Here is a 23,002-nt window from a genome sequence, read left to right as displayed (position 1 = left end):
CGGCTGGACCCCGGCCTAACCGTACCCGATCGACCCTGAACCAAAAACAAAAAGAACAAAATTATTTATATGTATAGAAAACACTATATAACGCCTATAGGTAAAATGAAGAGTGATTTCGTCTCTGCTTATCACCTTCCAAAGTTTATCGCACGGTCACAGTTGTCTAGTAGTGTTTTAATTTTCATTTTTTTTTATAAATCAGAATGATCTGAAATTTAAAACCTTAGATATGAAAAAGTTTATATAACCTTACAACCTTAAAATGTATAAATAAAGATGCACCTCAAAAATCCATCAAAAAAAGTTGTTTTAATGTTGAAAAACCCTCTAATTGATCATCTCGACATCAAGACGTATGAATATGAAATATATATATATTGAATCCCAACAATAGTGCATCTTGCTACACATTATCTAGACCGTCCATTTTCAATATTTTCATATGTTTATAGATCTACTTTATTTTAACCATTTTTGGAGTTTCAAGTTTTTTAATTAGATATGAAAATAGATTTTGGGATGATCCTAAGAATGTTTTGCACCAAAACTATATGTTATGATAAATTTTGGAGATGCAATTGGATTGTTTAAAGTTGCCACCGTATAGAAACCACACCATTAAATATATTCATGTATTATATACACGTTGTGGTTTCTATAAGATTGCAACATTAAACAATCCAATTACGGCGCACCTACAAATATTATCATAACATGTAATTTTGGAATAAAAAATTGTTATGATTATTTAAAAATCTATTTTCATATATCATTATAAAATGTTACTCTAAAAATGGTTAAAACCAGATAGATCTATAAATACATGAAAATCTTGAAAATAGATGGTCTAGATAATGTATTGCAAGATGCACTATTTCTTGAACTTAAAATCTTTTTGTTTTTCAATACTAAACCAACATTTTCCCATAGATTTTTGGGGTGTATCTTTAATAATATTATGATTAAAAATATATGATTATATTTATTTAAATATTATTAAAATATTATATATTAAATATTATTTACATAATAACACTATTTGAGTCGAGGTCAGGTCCACATAAACAATATTTACACTCAAACCCGATCCTCCGGTTTCAATTCTTGAACCCATACCAAGACCCATGTCGAATCCGATCGTCAGGGTCCCAGTTCAGATCCGGGTCCATTGCCACCCCTAGCTTTCCTCTCTATCCCAACCCGAGGGAACCAACCTCAAAAGCCATCTCAAGTCCCTTAAGGTCATATCACTGTCAATGGGGAAGCTAAATGTGGAGGCCATTATCACACAGTTCAGACACCTTCACCAGCTCTAGCTCACTAACCTCGCTGCCACGGTGGCACCATTCACTACCCACCAAGCCCGTGCTCTTGCGGCTTTCACCTATACCACCCAGGCCTATTGATGCACGCCACCCCAAGCCCAACCAATGGTAGGATTCTTAAGCATGCATGGCCAACTAGGTGGGTCAGGGCAAACTATGGGTTCGGGCCATGTGGGAAGACTAGTACCTGGACAAGTCTGCGGCGTAGGAGCGCCAGGCATTGTGTGCAGAGTTACGGGGGAGGGGCACCCAGAGCGGTGGGCACCGCAGGGCTCTGGGCCGGGATCTATTGGCGCACCACAAGGCTATGCTGCCCAGCAGCCTGGAGCGGTGGTGGACAAGGGAATAACGTGTTGATGGCAGTGTACGAAAAATCGAACCGGAACGGTTAATTATATATAGGCTTGGAAGCCGTTCAACCGGTCTAACTAGTAAACCAGTCAGTTCAACCGTTCTAATCGGGCCAGTCTCGGACAATCAAAAAAATGTTAGAAAAAATAAAAAAATTACAAAAAAAACCTAATAAAATATGAAAATTATATTTAAAGAATGATTAAACAAAGCACATCCTAATGAAGTTGGAAATTGATGAAACAATGGATTTTAAAAAATCTAATTGTGCCATGGGTTTTTAAAAAAAATTTAAAAAAAGATGAGAAAATGTTAAAATAAGTATTAATTGCCAAATCAATTTCCAATATTTGTCATAATGATGAAAAACATTAAAAATACATTACAAACAAAATCCCTTATGTTTTGGGATTTTATATAACTTTTTAAAAAAATTTAAAAAAAAATACCCTGCCAGTCACCGAAACCAGCCAAAACGGAACACGCCAGTAGCCGAATCCAATTTTGAGATTTTATATATTTAAAAAAAAAATTAAAAAAATATCCAGCCAATCACCAAAACCAGCCGAAACGGAATAGGCCAGTAGTCGATTCCAATCTAACCGAACAGTTAACGGTTAGAACGCCCTACCTTCAATGGTTGATGGAGACTATTGTGCAGGCGTGTATGGGGGGTATGGCAGACCAGATGGTGCAGAATCTTTTGAGGCAATTGTTGGGAGGTAGGGGGAATGGTGGGGGCAGTGGCAATGGTGGGGAATGGTGGCGGGGAAGAGGATGTTTTCTGTGGGGTTGTGAATGTAGGGTCTAATGAGTACTCTTGACTTTACCGATAAAAGAGCAAGGGATAGGAAACGGGGCTTTGATTCTTTGTTCAAAAAGGGGTAAAATGGTCTATTCGGCCTCTCAATATGCTTTGTAGAGGGAAGGCTAATTTCCTAAAATTAAAACTTGCACTGGGCCAAAGTATTAAAGAAAGGGTGAGGATCGTATAAGGTTGACACCTTATACTATAAAAGTAAGGTGTACCTCAAAACTATGTCAAAAATGCGGTTTCCTTATCACAAAGCTTTGTAAGGATATGAAAATCTGTACCTTAAAACCATGCCAAAAATGCAATTTCGGTGCCGCAGAGCCTTGCAACGATATGAAAATCTCACCTTGCAATGACATGAAAATCTCACCTTACAATGATATAAAAAATCTATTATTTCCCTCAATTATGAAATTTGAAGTTTTAGAAACGATTACGAACAAGATTATCTATAAACATTTAAAAAAATCTTGAAAATAGAGATCTAGATAATATGTTAAAAGATGAATTATTTTTAATATTAGAAATCTCCTTTTTTCCATGTCTATCTCAAGGTCAAGATGACCGATTTAAGAGCTTTTCATCATAAAAACAACCTTCTTTAGTAGTTTTTTAGGCGCACCTTACTACAAGGTTGACACCTTTTATAAACTTCTAGAAATAATACAGTACGTTTTTTTCTTAAAAAGCACAAAAATCATTTAACAAATAAACCATGGTATTAAAAGGTCCTGCCCTATGATTCAAATTTTTCAAAAGAGGATAGGCTTCAAGAAGAGCAACTCATCTCCCCCATACATCCATAGGTATGGAAAATGGGACTTTGGGCCCGAGTACCCAACTCTAACTTCTACAGCCTTCCGGCATATGAACACGTGTTAAAACTAACGACCAAGTGTGCGAGGTGACAGTCGGCTTGTGTCTGTCTCGAGAGAGAGAAAGAGAGATGGTTCTACCACATGGACGCAAACAGCCTGACCACCACACCCACACACTGGTGAGAAATGTTCAAAAAATTCTTGTGAGAAATGTTCAAAAAATCAGACTGATGGTTCGAACCAGCCAACCATTCCTAATCAAACCGATTGAGTAGGTGACTCAACTCAGCCAACTAAGCAAAATTTCAAAAAAGCATAGACATTCTAAAATGTGCAATTTATATAAGCCGGTAACCTTACTTGTCAAAGGCTATTATGATATTCTACACCGCCCATACTAATTGGACAGTATAAATTTAAATGTAATTTACATGTATCTTAAGATTCTGTAAACAATTGACACAAACTTTTAAGATAATGCAAACACACCATCCTCGTCAAATAAAATAGACAGTGTAGATCAATACAACCTGTACTATTTGTATAGAGCCTAGACCCCAAAAAAAGAGTCGACCTTCAAATAATATCGATAAATATGAATTCAATACCAAAAATCTCTTTGATAGCCTTAAAATATATTTTCATCCTTATTTATAAAGTTTCAATAGCGAAAATCTTTTTCATAGCCTTAAAATATATTTTCATCTCTATTTATGAAATTTAGAACTTCAAAAATAATGTAAATCCAGAGATTTATGAAAACTTGAAAATTGACTGGTCAAACAATACGTTACAAAATACACTATTTTCAACACTTAAAATCTATTTTTTTTCTCAATGCATCTCAATTTCGAGATGATCAATTTGAGGATCTTTGGACATCAAAACAGCCTCTACTAATGAAACTTTTGAGGTAAGATCAAATTTGATTGTTTAGAGCCTCAGCTCTATATAAACTTTTCCCAATTACAAAAAGTTCAAGAGGAAAAAAACAAATCATGTCACTAATCCACACCATCCATTTTACATCCATTTTATTTTGGTTAGTATAAATTTAACACTGTCTAGTGCCATTCTATGAGAGTTCAAAATACGTCAAATTTACATCCAAATAAAATAAAAAGTGCAAAACATCACAACCTGATACAAGTTAGGTTACAACCTCATACAGACTTTAAATGTCTCATCCTCTATATAAACAGACCATTTTCTTTGGATACAAGGACGTCACAAACCCTATGCCAGATTTCATTTCAAACTTCGTAACATCCCAAACTAACTTGATAATGACCTCCTTACAACAAGGATAAATTGTCTCAACAGTATATAATTCCCATGAAAATCCTTTTTTAATATGATTTACACGCGAGCTAGAACATGTTCCAAGTTGGCGTAAGGGAAAAAACAAAAATCAAACGACGACTGCTGGATCCGGCTCAACTTGGGCGATCACAAGTCAACACCAATTTTTTAACCCTCTTTCTAAGCTCTCTCAATCTTGCATTTTAAGCCAAAACAACCAATTAGCCAAGTGATGCTGCATGGAACCCAATCCTGGCAACCAAGTGGGGCATACATAACCAAAAAATTAACAAATACAAAAAATAATTCAGTTTCGCTTGAACTCGGTTTAATCAGTCATTTAACTATCCACTTATAGCCAAGATCAGGAATCTCTATAATAAAAAAAGCCAGCACTCCCACATATACTAGTCTCAGTCCCTACTAGACTTCAAAAATTAGAACAAAAAGATGAGGATATGGCCATACAAGAGCTTCAGGTCAAAGCCTCGATTTCGGTGACAACAGGGGGCGGCCTGGCATATTCATCCTCCTCCTTTGGGGTGTGAATTGTGACAAGATCAGGGAGAGGCGTGGTCGGACCCTGCTTTCCCTTTGGATCCCAATCGAGCATGATTTTGACTTTGATGCCAAGGACGCCCTGATATTCAGAAGAATTAAGAACTTCACAAGAATGCAGAAAACAAAGACAAAGAGAACGTGGTTTAGAGTAGAAAGAATGGCAGCAGTTAAAATTTTTTAAAGGGATGAACAGTAAAGAGAATGTGGCTTCAGAGTATAGAGAAAGGCAGTTGCAAGTTTTTACAAGGATGACCTGTAATAAGAAAAAGCCTTTAGAAGGGTTTTACCAGAAGGATAATAAAAATAAGATACTACAATACTGGTATGAGGGGAGAAAAGGGAAAAGGTAAATGACATCTTTTTACAAGAGTTTTATGGAGGATGGAAAGCTTAAGGATAAGTAATTTGCACTATTTGTAGATATTGGACATCCCAAGTTCATCCTTTCTACCAGAGAGAGAGAGATAGAGATGGGGAGGGGAGAAGCAGACCATCCACTGCAACCCCCTTATATACACAGAGAAAGAGGGGCTGATGGAATCCACTGCAAACCCGCACCCCCCCCGCAAACCCCCCCCCCCCCCCCCCCCCCCCCCCCCCCCCCCCCCCCCCCCCCCCCTTCTCCCCAACAAAAAGAGAGAAATTCTTTTGCAAGCATCAAAGGTGAATTAGAATTTCAGTATCACCTGTCTGAGCAAGACATGCCTCACAGCTGAATCGATGTATTCATTCACAGGCTGGCCGGAAGAGATCATGTACCCATCCTTAAACTTCATGGACTTTGCACGTTGGGCACGCAGTTTCCCACTCACAATCACCTATAAGTGATAAATAAAAATATAGATACAATGAAAAATCTAAATTCTCATTTCCTTTTGGCACCATGGAATTTCATACAGGAGTATGTTCCACGATGAACAACATACCTCACATCCCTTGGCCCCACTTTCCATGATGAACCGTAACACACCATAACAAGCCCTGAAGCAACAAAAGATCAAATGCATCATATACCCTTCTCAGATGCCTCTGAACACTACATATAGACGAGGAGGCAAAAGACCCACGTAGTTTTTTGTTTTTTTTTTACGCAAAGATTCCTTCAATTTTTTTAAATCAAATGCAAAACAAAAAAAATGTAAAATGAATACCACCATAGACAATCTGGGCAATAAAAGATGCTGAACAAAGGTTCTAACCGAAAAAAACAATTATTCTTTCAGGAATCAGTTGAGCAATCTATACAGGGCAATGGAACAGATAAGGGGACTTATTTACAAGCTAAAGGTAGCAATAGTAGTCAGATTTTCCAAATGAAGAGGAAATCCTAGAGGCATCTTTGTGTGTGTGTGTTGGGGGGGGGTGGGGGGTGGGGGGGGTGGTGGAATAAATGATCACAAGGAGCAGGAAGAGATTGGGGAGGGTTCTAGAACTATTCTTAGAAAGATACCAAGAGAAAAAATAACTGATCCAGCAATTGGAAGAGAACAACCAAGGGGACAAAAGGAGATAGTATGAACGTGAGCATGCATAAGATAGGGATTTAGCATCATCTAATAATCTAAGATTGCTTTTATCGTCACCCAGGTCTAGGGGAGGAGACTTAAGTGCATGTTCTTTTCTTATTTCCTTTTACTTTTCCTAGGGTTCAGCCGTAGGAGGGGAGCACAATCAACAGGACAAAAGAAACTCAAATGGCTTAAAGAAAGGAGAAAGGTTAGAAAGGTAAATTCAAATTTTGGGTGAGAAGAAGGCCTCCCTTCACAACCTAGCAAAACAAGAAAGCAAGAAAGAAATAATGAACCCAATAGAAAGAGATAAACATCTTGTGGATTAGTGTGTCAAGAGGAAGAGTTCAATGATATTGTAAATATGACTGCACCTAAATCAAAAGATACGAAATTAGGAGGGAAATATTTATTCTCACCATATTTATTACAATGGCTTATAAGAAGTATAACCCAAAGTATCAAACTAACACACATGCATAAAGAAAGCCAAAATGCCAAATTCAAATCCAGACATCAGAATCTTTATCACAGAACGACATGCGCACATGATATAGGAAATAATCTAACTGCCAAAGTAAATATGTACCAAAGAATGAAGCTAGGGAATGAAGAAAATCTCAAATAGATTTTTTCCTTTTTTTTTCCAAGTTAACCAAATCTTATTCAAATCAATTGTAACCATTGATATAGGGTACTAAATCATTTAACCGCTCCAAGCTTCACCAAAGAAATTATTATGGGCATTCCAGCTCAGAGCGGCAAAACTAGATCTCGTCATCTTCCGACACAATAGCAGAATGATAATGACTGATTTGCTTTATAGATGACTAAAATAAGCACAAAAAAACAGATCAAAAGCATGAAAAAGGAAAATCAGCTGGGTAACTTTGAGTGACCCCAGTCACATGCCCTAGATATGCAAATGGAACAATGCAGCCTCAAAGAGTTGCAAGAAATGCAGAATGCTGATAGACACTATGATTTACTCACAATAAGGAAATATGGAGCAACTAGTCCTTACATCTATGTGATGTTTCATGGACATGATAGTAGGTGGAAGAGAAATCAATGGAAGGAAATGAAAGCAAAAAAATGAAAAATTAGTTGTGTTCTTAATATTGTGTGTGCACTCCAATTTTTACAAAACCAACTTCTATAAAACAGACAACCAGAGTCCCTTGAAAATAAGCCATTTTGCACTCCAATCTCATGCCAATGGAAATTCTAGCCTGAAGGAGTAATATTGAATTTAGCCACATCAGATCAGAGTCCCATTAAAATAAAACCATGTTGCACTCCAAGCTCATGACAAGATGGCAAAATCAAGCCATCCTTGGAACTCTAGCTTGGAAGAGCAGTATTGAATTTAGTCATCCTCAGACACAAAGTCGGCAAATAAAACTCCGATTTGCTGTAAAGATGACCATAAGATAAGGGTGGAACCCTAAAGCAAGTACACAAAGACATGTAAGCAACAGAAATACATGACGAGTATTTGTTCACACAAATTATAGGGAAACTCGATTTGCCTTGTGAACAATGACAAAAGGCATGAACAAACATATTAATGTTGAATGAGGCGGGCGGTTCATAATCCGCCAACAAGGGAAATACAAGCTAAGAAAAAAGAAGCTTATCCATAAATACCTTCAGCATTACTTTGTGTGCCTGTTTAGGAGTGAAGGATGGGTTGGGAGGCAGAATCTTTGAGGTTCTGAAGAGGTGAAATTAAATCGTCAAAGATTGCAACGAGGACCCAGGATTTCATTCTTCCGCATATTTTTGGTTGCCCAGATAAAAGACTTAAGATAACTGATCATTTTCTCAAGATTTTGAAAGATGGGAGGCTTCCAAAAAGAGAGAAACAAGGATACTTCAATTTTAATTTAATAAGAGACATGGAGAGTCAATCTTTTAGCCACTCCGAGCTTCCACCAAAATAAATTTATGCAAGTTCATGGAGACCCAGCTCAAAGCAGCAATATTCAATTTCGTCATCTTCCGACACAACATCGGTAGAAATAATGACCGATTTGCTTTATAGATGACCAGAAATAAAACAAGGAAAAAATGAAACAAATGCAAATGGAGTAAATAAAAGAACACAATCATGCATCCTACATCCAGGAAAAACCAATCCCATATTGCATGGACACAGGTAACTGTGCCTAAGCCAGACACGGCTATCAGGTGTTGAATTCTTCATGCAATGAATAAAAGCAAAAAAATGATATATTGTAACGGGACAAAAATATTCCACAATATATACATATATTCATTCTCATTCTGAGTAGCCAAAAAATCAACAATGTCATAATGGGCACAACTAATACATATTTATCAAATTCATACAGGTCTAAAAAGAAACTCAAGTCCCTATAATGGTGTAGTCAATGGTTAGTGAAGAAAGAAAAAAAAAACGGGAAAGAATCTAAGTCAGAATGTGTGGTCAATACATGTCCATCACGAGCAAGGCACCAAATAAAATAAACTATGTAACATACTACTAGTTGGGTGCCTTGAAGTAAGGAACAGTGTAGTGGGACTCGGCCCCACCTGCGCCCCATGGGCGTGGCCAAGCACCCCTGAGTTGTGTTTACAACTCGGGGCATTTTAAAAAAACAAAAAAAAGACAAGAAATTGTAAAAAAAATAAAATATCTTATACAAATTTTTCTTATATATTTACATGTATTTGGCAAAGATTGATGAGTGTTTTTTTGCCATAATCAAATATTTATATTTCCTTTTTTGGATTTTTTTAAAAATCCCAATTTGTAAATTGGGTTTTTTTTAAATCCATTGTTCTCTACCCTTTTAACCAATGGTTTAAAAACCGGATCGGTGACCCGGATCGGGCTTTTAAAAAACCGATCCGGATCGGCGAATCGGCGATCCGGATCGGCGAATCGGCGATCCGGATCGGAATCGGGTGAATCGGTCAGAATAAAGCTTCAAAAAAATCCGAAAAAATTATTAAAATTCATTATAAATATTGGTTTTTAGGAATTCAATAAAAAATGAGGGTACTACATTAAGAATTTTCATGTTTTTGAATGAATATGCGAATATTGATATGTTCTTTCCCTGCATGAACCGCCATTCAGCATTTAATTTACAGTATTTCGTGCTCATCCCTACACTGTTGCTGTTGGGACTCGATATGTGAATAATATGGCTGGGATAGGGTGGCCTCAGAATCATCATCTCTCTCGTTTTCTCTTTGAATAATATGGATTAAAAAAAAAAAAAACAAATTTTCAAAAAAATCTATCATGGATTAAAAAAAAAATCACAAATTTTCCAAAAATTCTATCATGGATTACAAAAAAAAATTCGATCATGGATTAAACAAAAAAAATCACAAATTTTCAAAAAATTCAATCATGGATTACATAAAATTCGATCATGGATTACAAAAAAAAACAAACAAAAAAAACAAAAAATTCAATCGTGGATTACAAAAAAAGAAAAAAATAGTTCGATCATGGAATACAAAAAATTCAATCATGGATTACAAAAAACTCTATCATGGGTTACAAAAAAAGCAAAAAACAAAAAATTCAATCATGGATTTAAAAAAAACAAACAAACATTTCAATCATGGATTACAAAAAAAAAACAAACATTTCGATCATATATTACAAAACATTCGATCATGGATTACAAAAAATTCTATCATGGGTTACAAAAAAAAAAAAAAAAAACAAAAAAATCGATCATGGATTACAAGAAAAGAAAACAAACATTTCGATCATGGATTACAAAAAATTCTATTATGGGTTACAAAAAACCAAAAAATTCGATCATGGATTACAAAAAAAATCTATCATGGATTACCAAAAAAAAAAATAAAAAATAAAAAAAAAATAAAAAAAAAATTAAAAAAAATAAAAAAAATCCGTACGGAATCGCCGATTCACTGTTCGGACTCGCCGATTCCGTACAGTGAATCGGCGATTCACTATACAGAATCGTCCGGTTCTCTCTAAAACCGGACGATTTCCGATTTTCGGGCGATCCGGTTCCTTTTTCACTATTTCCGAGTCGAACCGGGCGAGTCCGGTTCGACTCGGCGTTTTTTAAAACGCTGCTTTTAACATTGTTTTAACTTTTTAAAGTTGTTCTAGATTTGAATTTACTTCTAATATTTTTTTTATTTTATAAAGTTTCTAATTTTTTAATTTTTTTAGGCCCTGTGCTGGACACAGTCGAGTCCTCGGGCAGGGGGTAAGTTCACTGCCAGAGGCGCAGCCTGGCGGACAGGTTAAGAACCACAATAACACAGTTTGAAGGATTTGCATGTAACAGAAGCTTGATAAACATTACAAGAATATCCTATGAGAATATATGAAATCACTGGACACCAGCAAAAATTGTGATATTTAGCAGAAATCAAACGCAAGAGGATGATTAAGCCATAAAAGTCATTGCGAAACATTGGGAAAAACATCAATAGCATATATATAGGGAAATAATTTCATGCCACTGTCATTGTAATATAATGAAACCAGACTTCTAGATAATCATATTTGTGGCCTTTGTATGACCCACATTTTGCATGGGCACTCTCTTCATCCCAAATATCTATTTCAAAATAATAATAATAATACTTTGCACCATAGATATGGTCAAAATGAACCCCCCTTCAAAATGAACCCTCTTCAATAGATCTAGGCCTTAAGAAACTCAAAATCATTTTTTCTTTTTTTTTAAATTGTTCATCTAATGATAACAAAACCATTTAAAAAATTTCGAAAAGGATAAAAAATCCCTCAAAGGCCTAGATCTAAGTATCTCACTAAACAGACGGCCTATGCGAAGTAGGTCGAAAAACACTTTTCCGGGTGCATTTTCAAATTTTATTTTTTTATGATTGCCCATCAAAATGAAAAAAGCATGTGGAAAATTTGGAGTCAAACAAATGGTCCTAGCAAGGTTTTTGAGGATTGTTTCATTATATGACTATAAAACCATAGATGAAACAACTCCCAATGTATATGTTTTATATATGACACATTTTTTTATTTTAAGGGTTCCTACATTTCCTTGTGACAGATGACCAAAGAATTGTGACAATATCTTGCCCTCCAAGCTTGTGCAATGAGAGAAAAATCAAGCATTTCTTGAAAAACGGAATTAAAAAATAGCTTGAAAGAGCAATACTGACTATTGAATTTAGTCATCCACAAACATCAAATCAACATGGAAAGGCAATTGAAAAGGTCACCTTGAGACAGAGGGCAGTACTTTCAAGCAAGTACACCATGCACCTAGAAGATAATTGAGTAAGAAACACTGGATGAAACACCATTTACGATAATGATGACTGGTGACTGGTGAGTCCAACTCCTCATGTAGAAAACGACTACAAGAATATTAGAAACTTAATAAGGCTCGAAGGAAGGGGTGTCCCATTTACTGCCTGACTAGTCTTGCACTGACTAAGGCTAATTTCCATGGAATGTCTATGTTCAGATGTCAAATTCTACACTATGCATATTCTAAAAGAATTTTAGTGGCTGCATTCCATGGAAATAAATACATTGTTCAAAGGAACACACATTTATATGTATATTGTATGTATTTCCTCCAAATATCTATGTATGTATATACATATACATATAAAGAGAGAGAGAGAGAGAGAGATTGTGTGAGCGATTGCATGATAACAAACACGCGCTATTCAATGCTACTATTCAATGTAACTTCCCAAGCAAAAAAAAGCTATAGATATGCGAACATGATTCTTTGACATCTTTTTATAATAATACTTCAACATGAATTTCATCATAATTTCAAGGAGAATGAAAAAAATCTCTCCATGATACCTCCTGACAGCAAGTCCTCCAAGCAGTTTGTATCGGAGGGACTCCGCTTGGGCAATGGCACAAAGACCCCTGTTGTTCACCTTCTCAGCATACAACTCAACGCTGTTCTCAGGAAAATTGAACCTTTTCTGGACCACAGATGTTAATTCTCTGATTCTCCGGCCCTTTTCCCCTGCAAAGCCAAAAATCACATGCTTAGAAAGCATTTGTGCATAAAGTTCCTAAAACAACAATAAGAAATTCCATATCTTAGTCTGAAATCTTCAAATTTACAATATTCTAATTAATTACATAGACCCCCAAATTTACACATTTCTAAAAGACAATTGTTCCAATCACCAACAAAAAATCCTTTTTGGCTGCACAGAAAATAAATCAACAAAAAAAAAAGAAAAGCATCTATGCAAATAAATAGATCATATCTGTTATCACATCCTCCAATTGATCCAGTGCTTTTGGAATGCATTCGTGACAATTTCAATAGTTTGTTTCATTATTTAGAGAAATTTCCTCATGAAACAATGTTTTCAAGAAACTATAATTGCATTTTGGTTTTTAGAATATAAAAATTTTCACCATTCTCCATCCTAACATTCACCCCTTCAAAATTCCTTTTTTGCACACAAATTCACATCTGGTTCCCAATTGCAGACAGGGAGCAGCAAAAATCACATGTTAAAAAATGACAGATCACGATTACCACTATCAATGATGTAGGAAGCCAATACTTCATAAACCGTTTGCAAGAATGATGCAGGAAGAAAACACTTCATAACCCATTTGACTTGCAATCAATATAATCTGAGGAGAATCAAAATCCATGAACTATGTGTTTCTATTTCTAAGATGCTAAATTGCTTCAATGGTGTTTGATATTCTTGGTATATATCGATCGTCTAGATATAGAAGAAACATAAAAACAATTCTTTCCAATTATCTTCAAATATGTACGCCAATCAATTTCTTGTGGGTTTCTCCCCAAAGACACAATTCCTTGATTCATACATTAATCTCTCTCTAAAGATTATGTCATTACTTTTATTTCCCCTGCATTAAACCCATCAAAAACCCTCACTTGGCATCATTTTTCTTGTGATAATTTGAATTGGTTAGGCAGTATGTGGTTGATAAACATGGATAAGTTTCATCCCTGTGCTTGCATTGTTTTGGGGTCAAGTAACCAAAACCTTTCTCACCAGTCACCCTCACATCTAATCCAAAGCATCAAAAGGAGAAGGAGAAAAAGAGCAAGGAGTTTACCTCTTAGTTATATTAAAGAGAGAAATCGTTAGGTATAGACAAAAAAAACTTATGCAAATAATTGGTCACAAAAAATAGGCTTGGTTTTGATATTTGGTACTTGGTTTTTTTTTTCCTTCCAATAAATCCTAACCTCTACTTTTCATCCTGCTTATTTTAGAAGAAAATTAATAATAGGAAATATATTTGTGAATTAATTTTATATATTTTGAACAATATGTAGGGCAGCTTGCAAGGTATTCAATAGAATGCCTATGACAATACAGATTTCAAGGACTGCCATGATTGTTAGTATCCATGCTCTCCTAAGATTGTTATAGCTCACAAAATGCTCGACATCCTCAAAGAAAAACTTCATTTCATATAAATTCTTATTCTTAGTCAAACAGTCAAATCCCTAAGAATTATGAAATGTAAGTAGACAGACACACAAGAAAACAGATACTGATATAATATGTAATCTAAAGGTATGGAAACCCAATAAATCCCTTATACAAATTATAAAAATTTTGAAAATTTTCAAATCTTGTTTCCTTAAACATGCCCTTAACCTCAATTCCATCTCCACATTTTAGTCTGAATGATAAATCAAGAGAAAAAAATAAGTGACTATACTCCAAAACCTTTTATTGTGCCAATAACACCAGGAACTCATATTTACTCTCAAAAAATAATATAAGAAACCAAAAAAATTGAGGCAAAAAAAAATGACGCACATAGAAAAACCATAAAAATATAGAGAAGATATAAATTTTACCAAGCACATTCTGGGTTCTGGTTGCCCTGATAATAATTTCAGTTCGCATTGGTGTTACCCTAACTTCCACGCCAGAGTATCCATCCTCTGCTAGTTCTCTTGTCAACACTTCATTGAGTTCAGCGAAAAAAACACCATCTGCTACGAACTGGAAACCAGAAAAAATGAATCAGAACTTCATTCATGGATTATTCCTTGGAAAAATGGGGACAGGCAACCCATCCGGATTAGTTCAGTCACAAAACAGATCAATAACCCTGACCCAAATTTTCCCCATAATAAGAACATAGAACAATAAATTAACCCTGATTGGTTTCTTATTAACCAGTAATAATAATAAAACTAACCCTAAACTGTAAACCTCGCTTGTTGAAAGCAACAGACTGGTGCAAAAAGTCTAACCCTAATCTTATCCAGAAAACGGATCAGTATAAGATGCCAACTCATGAAATGAATGAAAAAGCCTAATCCATGCCGGGAAACAGCGAGAGGGGAAATCCTAGAACTAATCCATGATGAAAGACTAAATAGATGTCGAAAATGATAAATCAGACCTTGAATCACCTAAGGAAAACGAATCATTTAAATTGAAAAACACTCACCTTCCTCTTCTTACTGATTTGAGTCACCATGATTACTTGAAGAACCGAGCGAGGGTTAAGCGGCTCCTGCTCTTAGCTCCAGAGGTAAAATAAATCGCAGCGTTCACAACTCTTTGAAAAACCCTAGCAAGAAGGCGAGCATAAAACAAGCCCTTTATAGGCGAGTCTGGCGACTACATGAAGAGCTAGAAGACTATGATCCATGTGACTTTGTTAATAGTTTGGTCACATGTAAAATCACCGTTAACCTTACTTCTTTTGAACGGTGATGGATGGACGGTACGTATTGCTACTTTTGAATGGTGATGGATGGAAGTTACGTTCCCATTAAGCCCAAAAAACAAAATAAAAAATCAGTTTTTCTTCTCACACCATTACTAACCGTTTGATTCAATGATGGGCGTTGATCGCCCACTCAAGATAGTATTGTTGGGATCTGTGTGGCATAGAGATGATAAAGTAAGGGATATCCGTGCAATTAACTTACTTTTTATGAAGAAAATTTGTTTATGCGGGATGAACCGCGTTTTTACCGGAGGTATTGTGGTCCACCTAAAATCAAGTGTAACTAACGGTCCTAATGTGGATTTAATATAATTATTATTTTTAATTTTCATTTTTTCATAATCATGATCTCTTTGTTAAAGATTATGCATTCTCTAAAAATTATGGTGAAATTATATTTATGGCCAAACCCGCATTTTTACAATATGCGGGCTGGCTGCATAGAAACCATATCCTTTTACTAATATATGTGGTTTGTATAAGGTGTCCACCTTAAATAATTAAGTAAAGGGCACCGCTAGATCTTTTTAAGATATGCAATTTCATCATTGAAAGCCCTTGTGATAACTTAAAAATGTATTCAAACCTCTAATTGAGTATTGGAACTTCAAAAGTGATGTAGATCATACCAATTTATAAAGTATAAATGCTTCGAAAATTTGAAAATGGAGAGTTTAGACAATGTGTATAATATATATTACTTTAGGACCTGAAATCTTTTTTTTTTTTTTTTCTTGCATCTTTACATGATGAAGCCGAGATGATTAAATGTAAGGTCTTTGGACATTGAATAACCTTCTCAAGTGGAGATGCGCCTTATTTCCATAGTATAAAGCTTACTGTTAGACTTTTTATTTGCTAAATGCCCAATAACCCTCACTTTTTCCTTCTAAGGAAGACCGAGGACTTGGAAATTTACTTAAATTATCACTAATGTTTCCTTTTCATAAATCTAATTTGACTTTTCATTTAGAACAAAGAAAAAATGTTTTATGCCAAGGTTATTTGGATGACAATTAATTTTACTATTTAATCCAAAATGAATATGTTTTGAATGAGGAAAATTGTTTCATGTGTGCTAGATCACATTTCTACAATATGCAGTCCCAAGGTATAAAGCATTCATCTTAACTATATATACAAATAGGTGGTGCATCTAAAAACAATTGAAACTAACAGTCCAAATGTTTTCTTCATGAAATCATTATTTTATTTCTTAAATTTTTATTTTTATTTTTATATTCATGATCTCCATGTTAGAGATTACATGTCCTTAAAAATTGGTGCATCTCAAAAATAGATTTTTGAGAGTTGACTCATTTCTACATAGACTCAGAGAAACCTTGTCCTTGAAATAATATTATCTTGTTAATTGTTTGGTAGAAATATTGTATTGTATATAATATTGTTTTAATTATTCAACTTTTTGACAATTCTCAAGTATTTTTAGTTATTTTAGGCAAAGGATATGTTATTTTTAGTAAATTACTTTGAATAAATAAAAAATAGCTTTTAAGAAAGGACAATGTTTCTAGAGTCGGCCAACTCGCCTATTTAAATTATTCCTCTCTCCCAAATCTATTTTAGAGATGTTTTTTTTATTCAAAATCTTAGAGAAGGAAAAACTCAAAGACGATAAGTAGGAACTTGGAAACAAGTAAATTTTAAAAATAAAAAACTAACAAAGTTTGATAGATTTTTAACAACGTCGATTTTAAAGTTTTTGGGGCTACCATTTCTAATATCCATGTCCATAATAGATGTTACATGCATATAGGACCCTATTGTAAAAGAGTGTCCCGCCCAAACTACTTATCCTTTAACAAAACAAACTTATATGTAAAGAGTGTATAGGAACATACAACACAACTCATTCATACAAAAGTGTAACTTGGGAGAATTTCTTTTATCCAAATTTATATTCCATATAAGTATCATCAAATAACTATTTTCATAAAAAGAAACATATTTAAAGTTCATAAACACTCAGATCTTGCCCTTCAAAATTTGGATGGTTCTTTTTCAATATTGGGCATTAGTTTTTTTTAAACACATGGATAGTCCTCCTTTATATTTTCCCTTTTTTTCTCTTTTTTTTGAAGTTTGCTATTAGGTTTTAGGAGATACATCCCCAAACCATGGGGTAAAAAAATATACATTGATATGAGTTTTACCCTAAGGGAGTAAATGGACAATACACTCAAATTGGAGTAGCAAATATTTCACGTATAGTTCCATGATGGACACTGCCAAACAACAAATAATCCATTAATAACATTAATTTTATTGAAGCAATGAAATATCAATGGCCCGAGTACATCCAGAAAAGCCCAAAGACCATTTATCTTTAATATGAGGAGGTCATTGTCATTCCTCCTCATATATGAAGTCTAATTGTTTTGGGTGCACAATGTGGCACGGGTACATCTTGAAAAGCCCTAAGCCCACTTATTTTTAGTATGAGGAGGTTACAATCATTCATCCTCATATGTGAAGTCTAGTTGCTTGGGCTATATATATATTTGAAATTCAAACGGATCAATGTGTGCTTTCAGATACCATATTTTACATTCAATAATAGAGGGTGATTGTGACTTCTTTGTGTCAAAGCTGAATAACTTTCTTATATACATATTTCTTAAAATCATTGCTGCCCTATTTTACATTCAGTAGTAGATGGTGATTGTGACCTCATTGTGCTAATGTGTAACAACTTTCTGATACATTTCTCTATTTCTAAAAGATAAAATACAGTGGGACCATTTATTTTCGATACAAGGACGTCACTATTATTTCCATCAGATGTGAAATGTAATAGCTTGGGTGTATCACAAAGTTAAAAAAAAACTCATGTGAACTTTGTGCATGATCAATAGAATAAATGCAACCATCAAATTTCATATATAATAGTCTCATTGTATACTTTTATTGTGACCACCTTGTACCAAAATTAAATGGTCTCATTGTATACTTTTATTTATAGAAATCATTGCTCAAAAAACACAAAGAAAACCTCACACAATTAGGATGTTTTGAAGGTTGATAAACCAACATCTATTATGACATTGTTTTTGTTTTTTAGTAGCTCAAGGAAATTAACTTACGATGTATATGTTATAATCGTGTACCACTTACCACTCATGCCCAAATACAATTCTACTACCATGCTATCCTTTTTGTATTGCCAAACTATCAAGATGGATTTCAACCAACAAAAAATTCTCATACAATCCTCTTTATTTTTTAAGGGGATAAGGTATAAAATATATGAAAAACAAGGTTGTGTGGAGAACCAACAAATGTCAACCTCTCCAACATGTTAAAAGACTAGAGGGGAAATATTGGTTTGCTATTAGCTTTTTACTTGACAAAGTATAATGACAAAATGATTGGATTCAAATAAAAAATAGTGAAAATAATGGATTAAAAGCTAAGTAATGTCATATTGAGTTTCATTTCTACCACGGGGAGATGACTCTTTCACTATTGATTAGCCAAAGAATAAAAAATTATAAAGATATATGTTATAAGAGAGAAAACAACTTTAAGTTGTCTCATTTGATACAGCGTTTAAAAATTCATTGATCCAATAGGGAGTCACTCAAGTCACATAGTAGCAAAATGCACATGCATTGCGTGTGTATTATAGAAGCAAAATGTATTATAAAAAATCACACAGCCTGGGTCGAGAGAAATAAATATTTTATTGCCTTATAGTAGACTTCTTTTGTTGAATTTGTGAGAGAAAATATTTCTCTGTATTCAATAATAATCATAGGACTACAATATAATTGTGTATTTATAAAGAGTGTACAACTAATACTTACTAAAACTATAGGATACAGTTTCTATATAGAAATCGCATACAATTGGACACTGACAGATCTCAATATCCAGTTGCCATATCTGTTTTAGTTGTCATGTCTGTTCACACTACCCCTCAAACTTGAGATGACTTGAGAAGAATCATTGTGAGTTTTAAAAAAAACTGTGAGAAAGGACGCAGCGGATGAGACTTAGTGAATAAATTAGTGAGTTGTGCTACGGTGAGTACATATGGTAAGGAGATTGTGCATACGATATATTATTATCGAACATAGTGGCAATCAACTTCAATATGTTTTGTGCGCTCATGGAATTTCGGAGTTTTAGAAATACAAATGACACTCTTGTTGTCATAATAAAGTGTAGTAGGAGCAAAGATAGTGACACCCATGTATGCGAGCAGCCAACGTAGCCAGACAATTTCGTTGGTGGTTTGTGTCATAGCCCGGTATTCAGCTTCCACGGTTAATTGAGCAATTCGTTTATGTTTATTGCTTTTCCAATAGATGAGAGAATCACCGAGAAAAATACAGAATCGTGTGGTAGATCTGCAATCACTCGAATTTCCTGCAAAATCAGAGTCTGTATATGCCTAGAGTTTGAGTGAGGTAGAAGATGAGAAGAATATGGCATGGTGATGGATATCTTTAATATAACAAATGATGCGCAAAACGGCAGCGAGATGTACAGAACGCAGGGCACTACAAAACTGACTAACGATATGTACGGCATAAGCAATATCGGGGCGTGAAATTATTAGATATATCAGTTTCCCAACCAGTTGCCCATAAAAAGCTGGGTCAATAAGAGCTTCTTCATCGGTAGCCCGAAATTTGACATTGACCTCAAGAGGGATGTAAACTTTTTTTGTATCATTCTAGAGTCGAGCTTGAGAAACAATTTTTGAAATATATTTCAGTTGTGATAACATATAACCACGAGGAGAATATGCAACTTTTAGTCTAAGTAAATATCACAAGAAACCCAGATCTTTCATTTCAAATGTGCTATTGAGTTTCTGTTTGATTTTATGAATTGTACCCATATCATTACCAGAGATAGTCATGTCGTCCACGAATAGTAACAAGATAACCCATCATTCAGAAGTTTCAGACAAAAAGAGTGGTAGTTCATGATAACTTTAGCGAAATCCAACCGAAAGAATTTCATTACAAAATTTCTCAAACCAAGCACAAAGTGCTTATTTGAGTTAATATAAGGCTCGTCGAAGTTTACACGCGCGTTTATTATAATTCCCAATACCAAGAGGTAACTTCATATATACTTCAATATCAAGATCACCATTGAGAAAATCATTTTTGACATTTAATTGATAGAGAGGCCATTGATGAACAGAAGTTACAGAGATTAGTGTACGAACTGTAGTCATATGAGCAACCGGAGCAAAAGTTTCTACAAAGTCAATTCCATATTGTTGATTGTAACCTTTTGCCACTAGGTGGGCTTTATATCGTTCTAGACTACTATCTAAATTTGTTTTAATTTAACATACTCATCAGACAACCTACGACAGTTTTTTCCTTTTGGGAGAGGTGTTAGGTCCCAAGCATGCATAAACTCGAAAGCATTCAACTCGTAAGCCATTGGTTGTTGCCACTCAGGTTGACTTGCAGGTTATTTGTAAGTTTGAGGTTCAAATAAAAAAAAACAGACGCAAGGAATGCTTGGTGACGAGGTAAAAATGTTTCATAGTCAACAAGTCGGGGAGGTGAAACCTATACCCGGGTGCTTCGTTTAAGAGCAGGGAGCTGTATAGAATCAGCAGGTACAATATTTTAATTATGACTGTCAGCATGCAGTGAAGTTTTGTCCTGAACTTCAAAAGGAGGGACACATGCGGAATGACCAGATGAATTAGGAACATAATCATAAAAGTGGACTAAGAAAGAAAGGTGAGAGGATGAAGGATTTTTTGTATTATCAAATAATGGAATGTGCTCAAAAAACACCACATGTGGGGATACATAAAGTCTTTTGGTCAAATGGTCATAACACCTGTATTATTTTTTATGATCAGGGAAACCGATAAAGCAATATTTGATCGCTTTTGAAGATAACTTATCTCTCTCAGTTGAGGGTAACAACACAAAGCAAGTGCAACAAAAAACACGTAGGAGGGAATAATCAGGTGATTATATAAACAATTTTTTGAAATGTGTTTCACCATATAAAATGGAGGATGGTATGATGTTGATGAAAAAGACTGATGTACGAGCAGCTTCTGCCCAAAAGTCATTTGGGACAGATGTAGAAAAAATAACGAATCTTGTAGTTTCTAAGATACGGCGATTTTTTCGTTCAACAACAACATTTTGCTATGGTGTATAAGGACATGTTTTGTGGTGGTGAATGTTGTGATTAGCTAAAAATTGTTGAAGCAACCCATTGATGTATTTTCCTCCAAAATCAGATTGTAAGGCTTTGATTTCAGTGGAAAATTGGGTTTCTACATATGAATAAAACTGAGTGAATATTTAAAAAAATAAAATACAATTATGCATAAAAAAACCCATGCATAACGAGTATGATCATCAATAAATGTTACAAAATAGCGTGACCCTCCTTTAGATGGAATAGGTGCAAGACCCACACTTCAATATGAATGAGAACGAACATAAAAGGTGAAACATAAGTACTTTGAGAAAAAGATAAAGCATGAGATTTAGCGAATTTGTAAGTTGCATAACATTTGGCATCAGTAAAAAATTTTACTTCTAACAATACCAAGCACATTGCGGGAATATAAAGACTGTAAACGATAAGCAGATATGCGATCATGTGTCGTCAACAGTAGAACCAACAGATACAGAAGAGGTTGGCATATGCAAATAGTCCAAGTAGTACAAATTTCCAACTTTACACCCAGTCTCAATCACTTGCCCTGACTGTCGAACCTGTATGTAGTAAGAAGATGAAGCAAAAACAACATTACAATTTGAATGAGTAATCTGTCAGACAGACAATAGATTCATGGCAAGGGAATGAACACGGTAAACAAACATTATAAACCCTTAATTTACCATAAGGGTCAGAGGTAAGAGATATGAAGCTCATTTGTGACATTTTCACAGGGGCTCCACCAGCAATATAGATAGTATCTGAAAATGCTTACAATCAACTAGAATTGACTCGTTTGATGTCATATGGTGAGAAACTTATGAGTCGACCAGTCAACAGTAGAAATAGAGTTACCTGGAAAAGAGGGAGTGGGTTCAAAGGCCAGGTGTGCCTAAAAACGCATTGACTGCACTTATACCAGTATATAAAGTTTCAGGTGGTGAAGCAGGAATAGGATTGGGATCTCCAATTTGAGTTGGTGGGTATTTGACTTGTATCAACAACAACAACAAAGATTTGTTTTTCTTGTTTGAGCAGGTATACTTGATGTATCCCAGTTTATTACAATAGTTACATCTAGTAGATGCCACGTTCTTGGGAGGGGCATAGTACAAATTGCGTTGATTATGTTTAAGCACATTTGATATATGAGGTCAGGATACCGTAAAACCCGTTTCTCGTTTAGAACTTGAATTAAGAGATTTGACATTGGTTTATTTTACAATTAGCTCGTAAAGAGTTTGATTCAGAGTGGGGAGAGAGCTTTTGTGGACCAGACTATTTCTAACACTCTCAAACTCTTGACGGAGTGCCATTAAGAATTCAATAACTTGAAATTTCTCTCGAGATTTTGCAATTATTTATGCACTATGACCATCTTCGAGTGCAGGTTCCATACG

General features: G+C 34.8%; 1 protein-coding gene across 1 annotated transcript; it reads right to left on the bottom strand.

The window, feature by feature from the left end:
• Window positions 1-4,866: 4,866 nt before the first annotated feature.
• On the bottom strand, window positions 4,867-15,262 carry LOC18439403 (small ribosomal subunit protein uS3x). The gene is made up of 6 exons (XM_006849568.4): window positions 15,135-15,262; window positions 14,533-14,680; window positions 12,516-12,687; window positions 6,101-6,155; window positions 5,861-5,992; window positions 4,867-5,253 (listed from the first exon to the last, which is right to left on the bottom strand). Exons 1-6 carry the CDS (start codon window positions 15,162-15,164, stop codon window positions 5,089-5,091), a joined length of 702 nt encoding a protein of 233 aa, XP_006849631.1. The 5' UTR covers window positions 15,165-15,262; the 3' UTR covers window positions 4,867-5,088.
• Between the last annotated feature and the right edge of the window lie 7,740 nt (window positions 15,263-23,002).

The sequence above is a fragment of the Amborella trichopoda genome, chromosome 4 (assembly GCF_054954075.1).
Source record: "Amborella trichopoda isolate Santa Cruz 75 chromosome 4, AtrichopodaSantaCruz75HAP2 v2.0, whole genome shotgun sequence".
Lineage (NCBI taxonomy): Eukaryota > Viridiplantae > Streptophyta > Magnoliopsida > Amborellales > Amborellaceae > Amborella > Amborella trichopoda.
Note: the sequence above shows the minus strand (reverse complement) of the source record. Positions and strands in the feature narration are given on the sequence as shown.

Excerpts from the sequence above, each read along its gene's own strand:
- LOC18439403 (XM_006849568.4), bottom strand. The coding sequence starts at position 15,164 with ATGGTGACTCAAATCAGTAAGAAGAGGAAG. Across the intron at positions 6,156-12,515 it reads GGAGGACTTGCTGTCAGGAG|GGCTTGTTATGGTGTGTTAC; the intron begins GTATCATGGAGA and ends TTGTTGCTTCAG. Across the intron at positions 5,993-6,100 it reads GTGGGGCCAAGGGATGTGAG|GTGATTGTGAGTGGGAAACT; the intron begins GTATGTTGTTCA and ends TATCACTTATAG.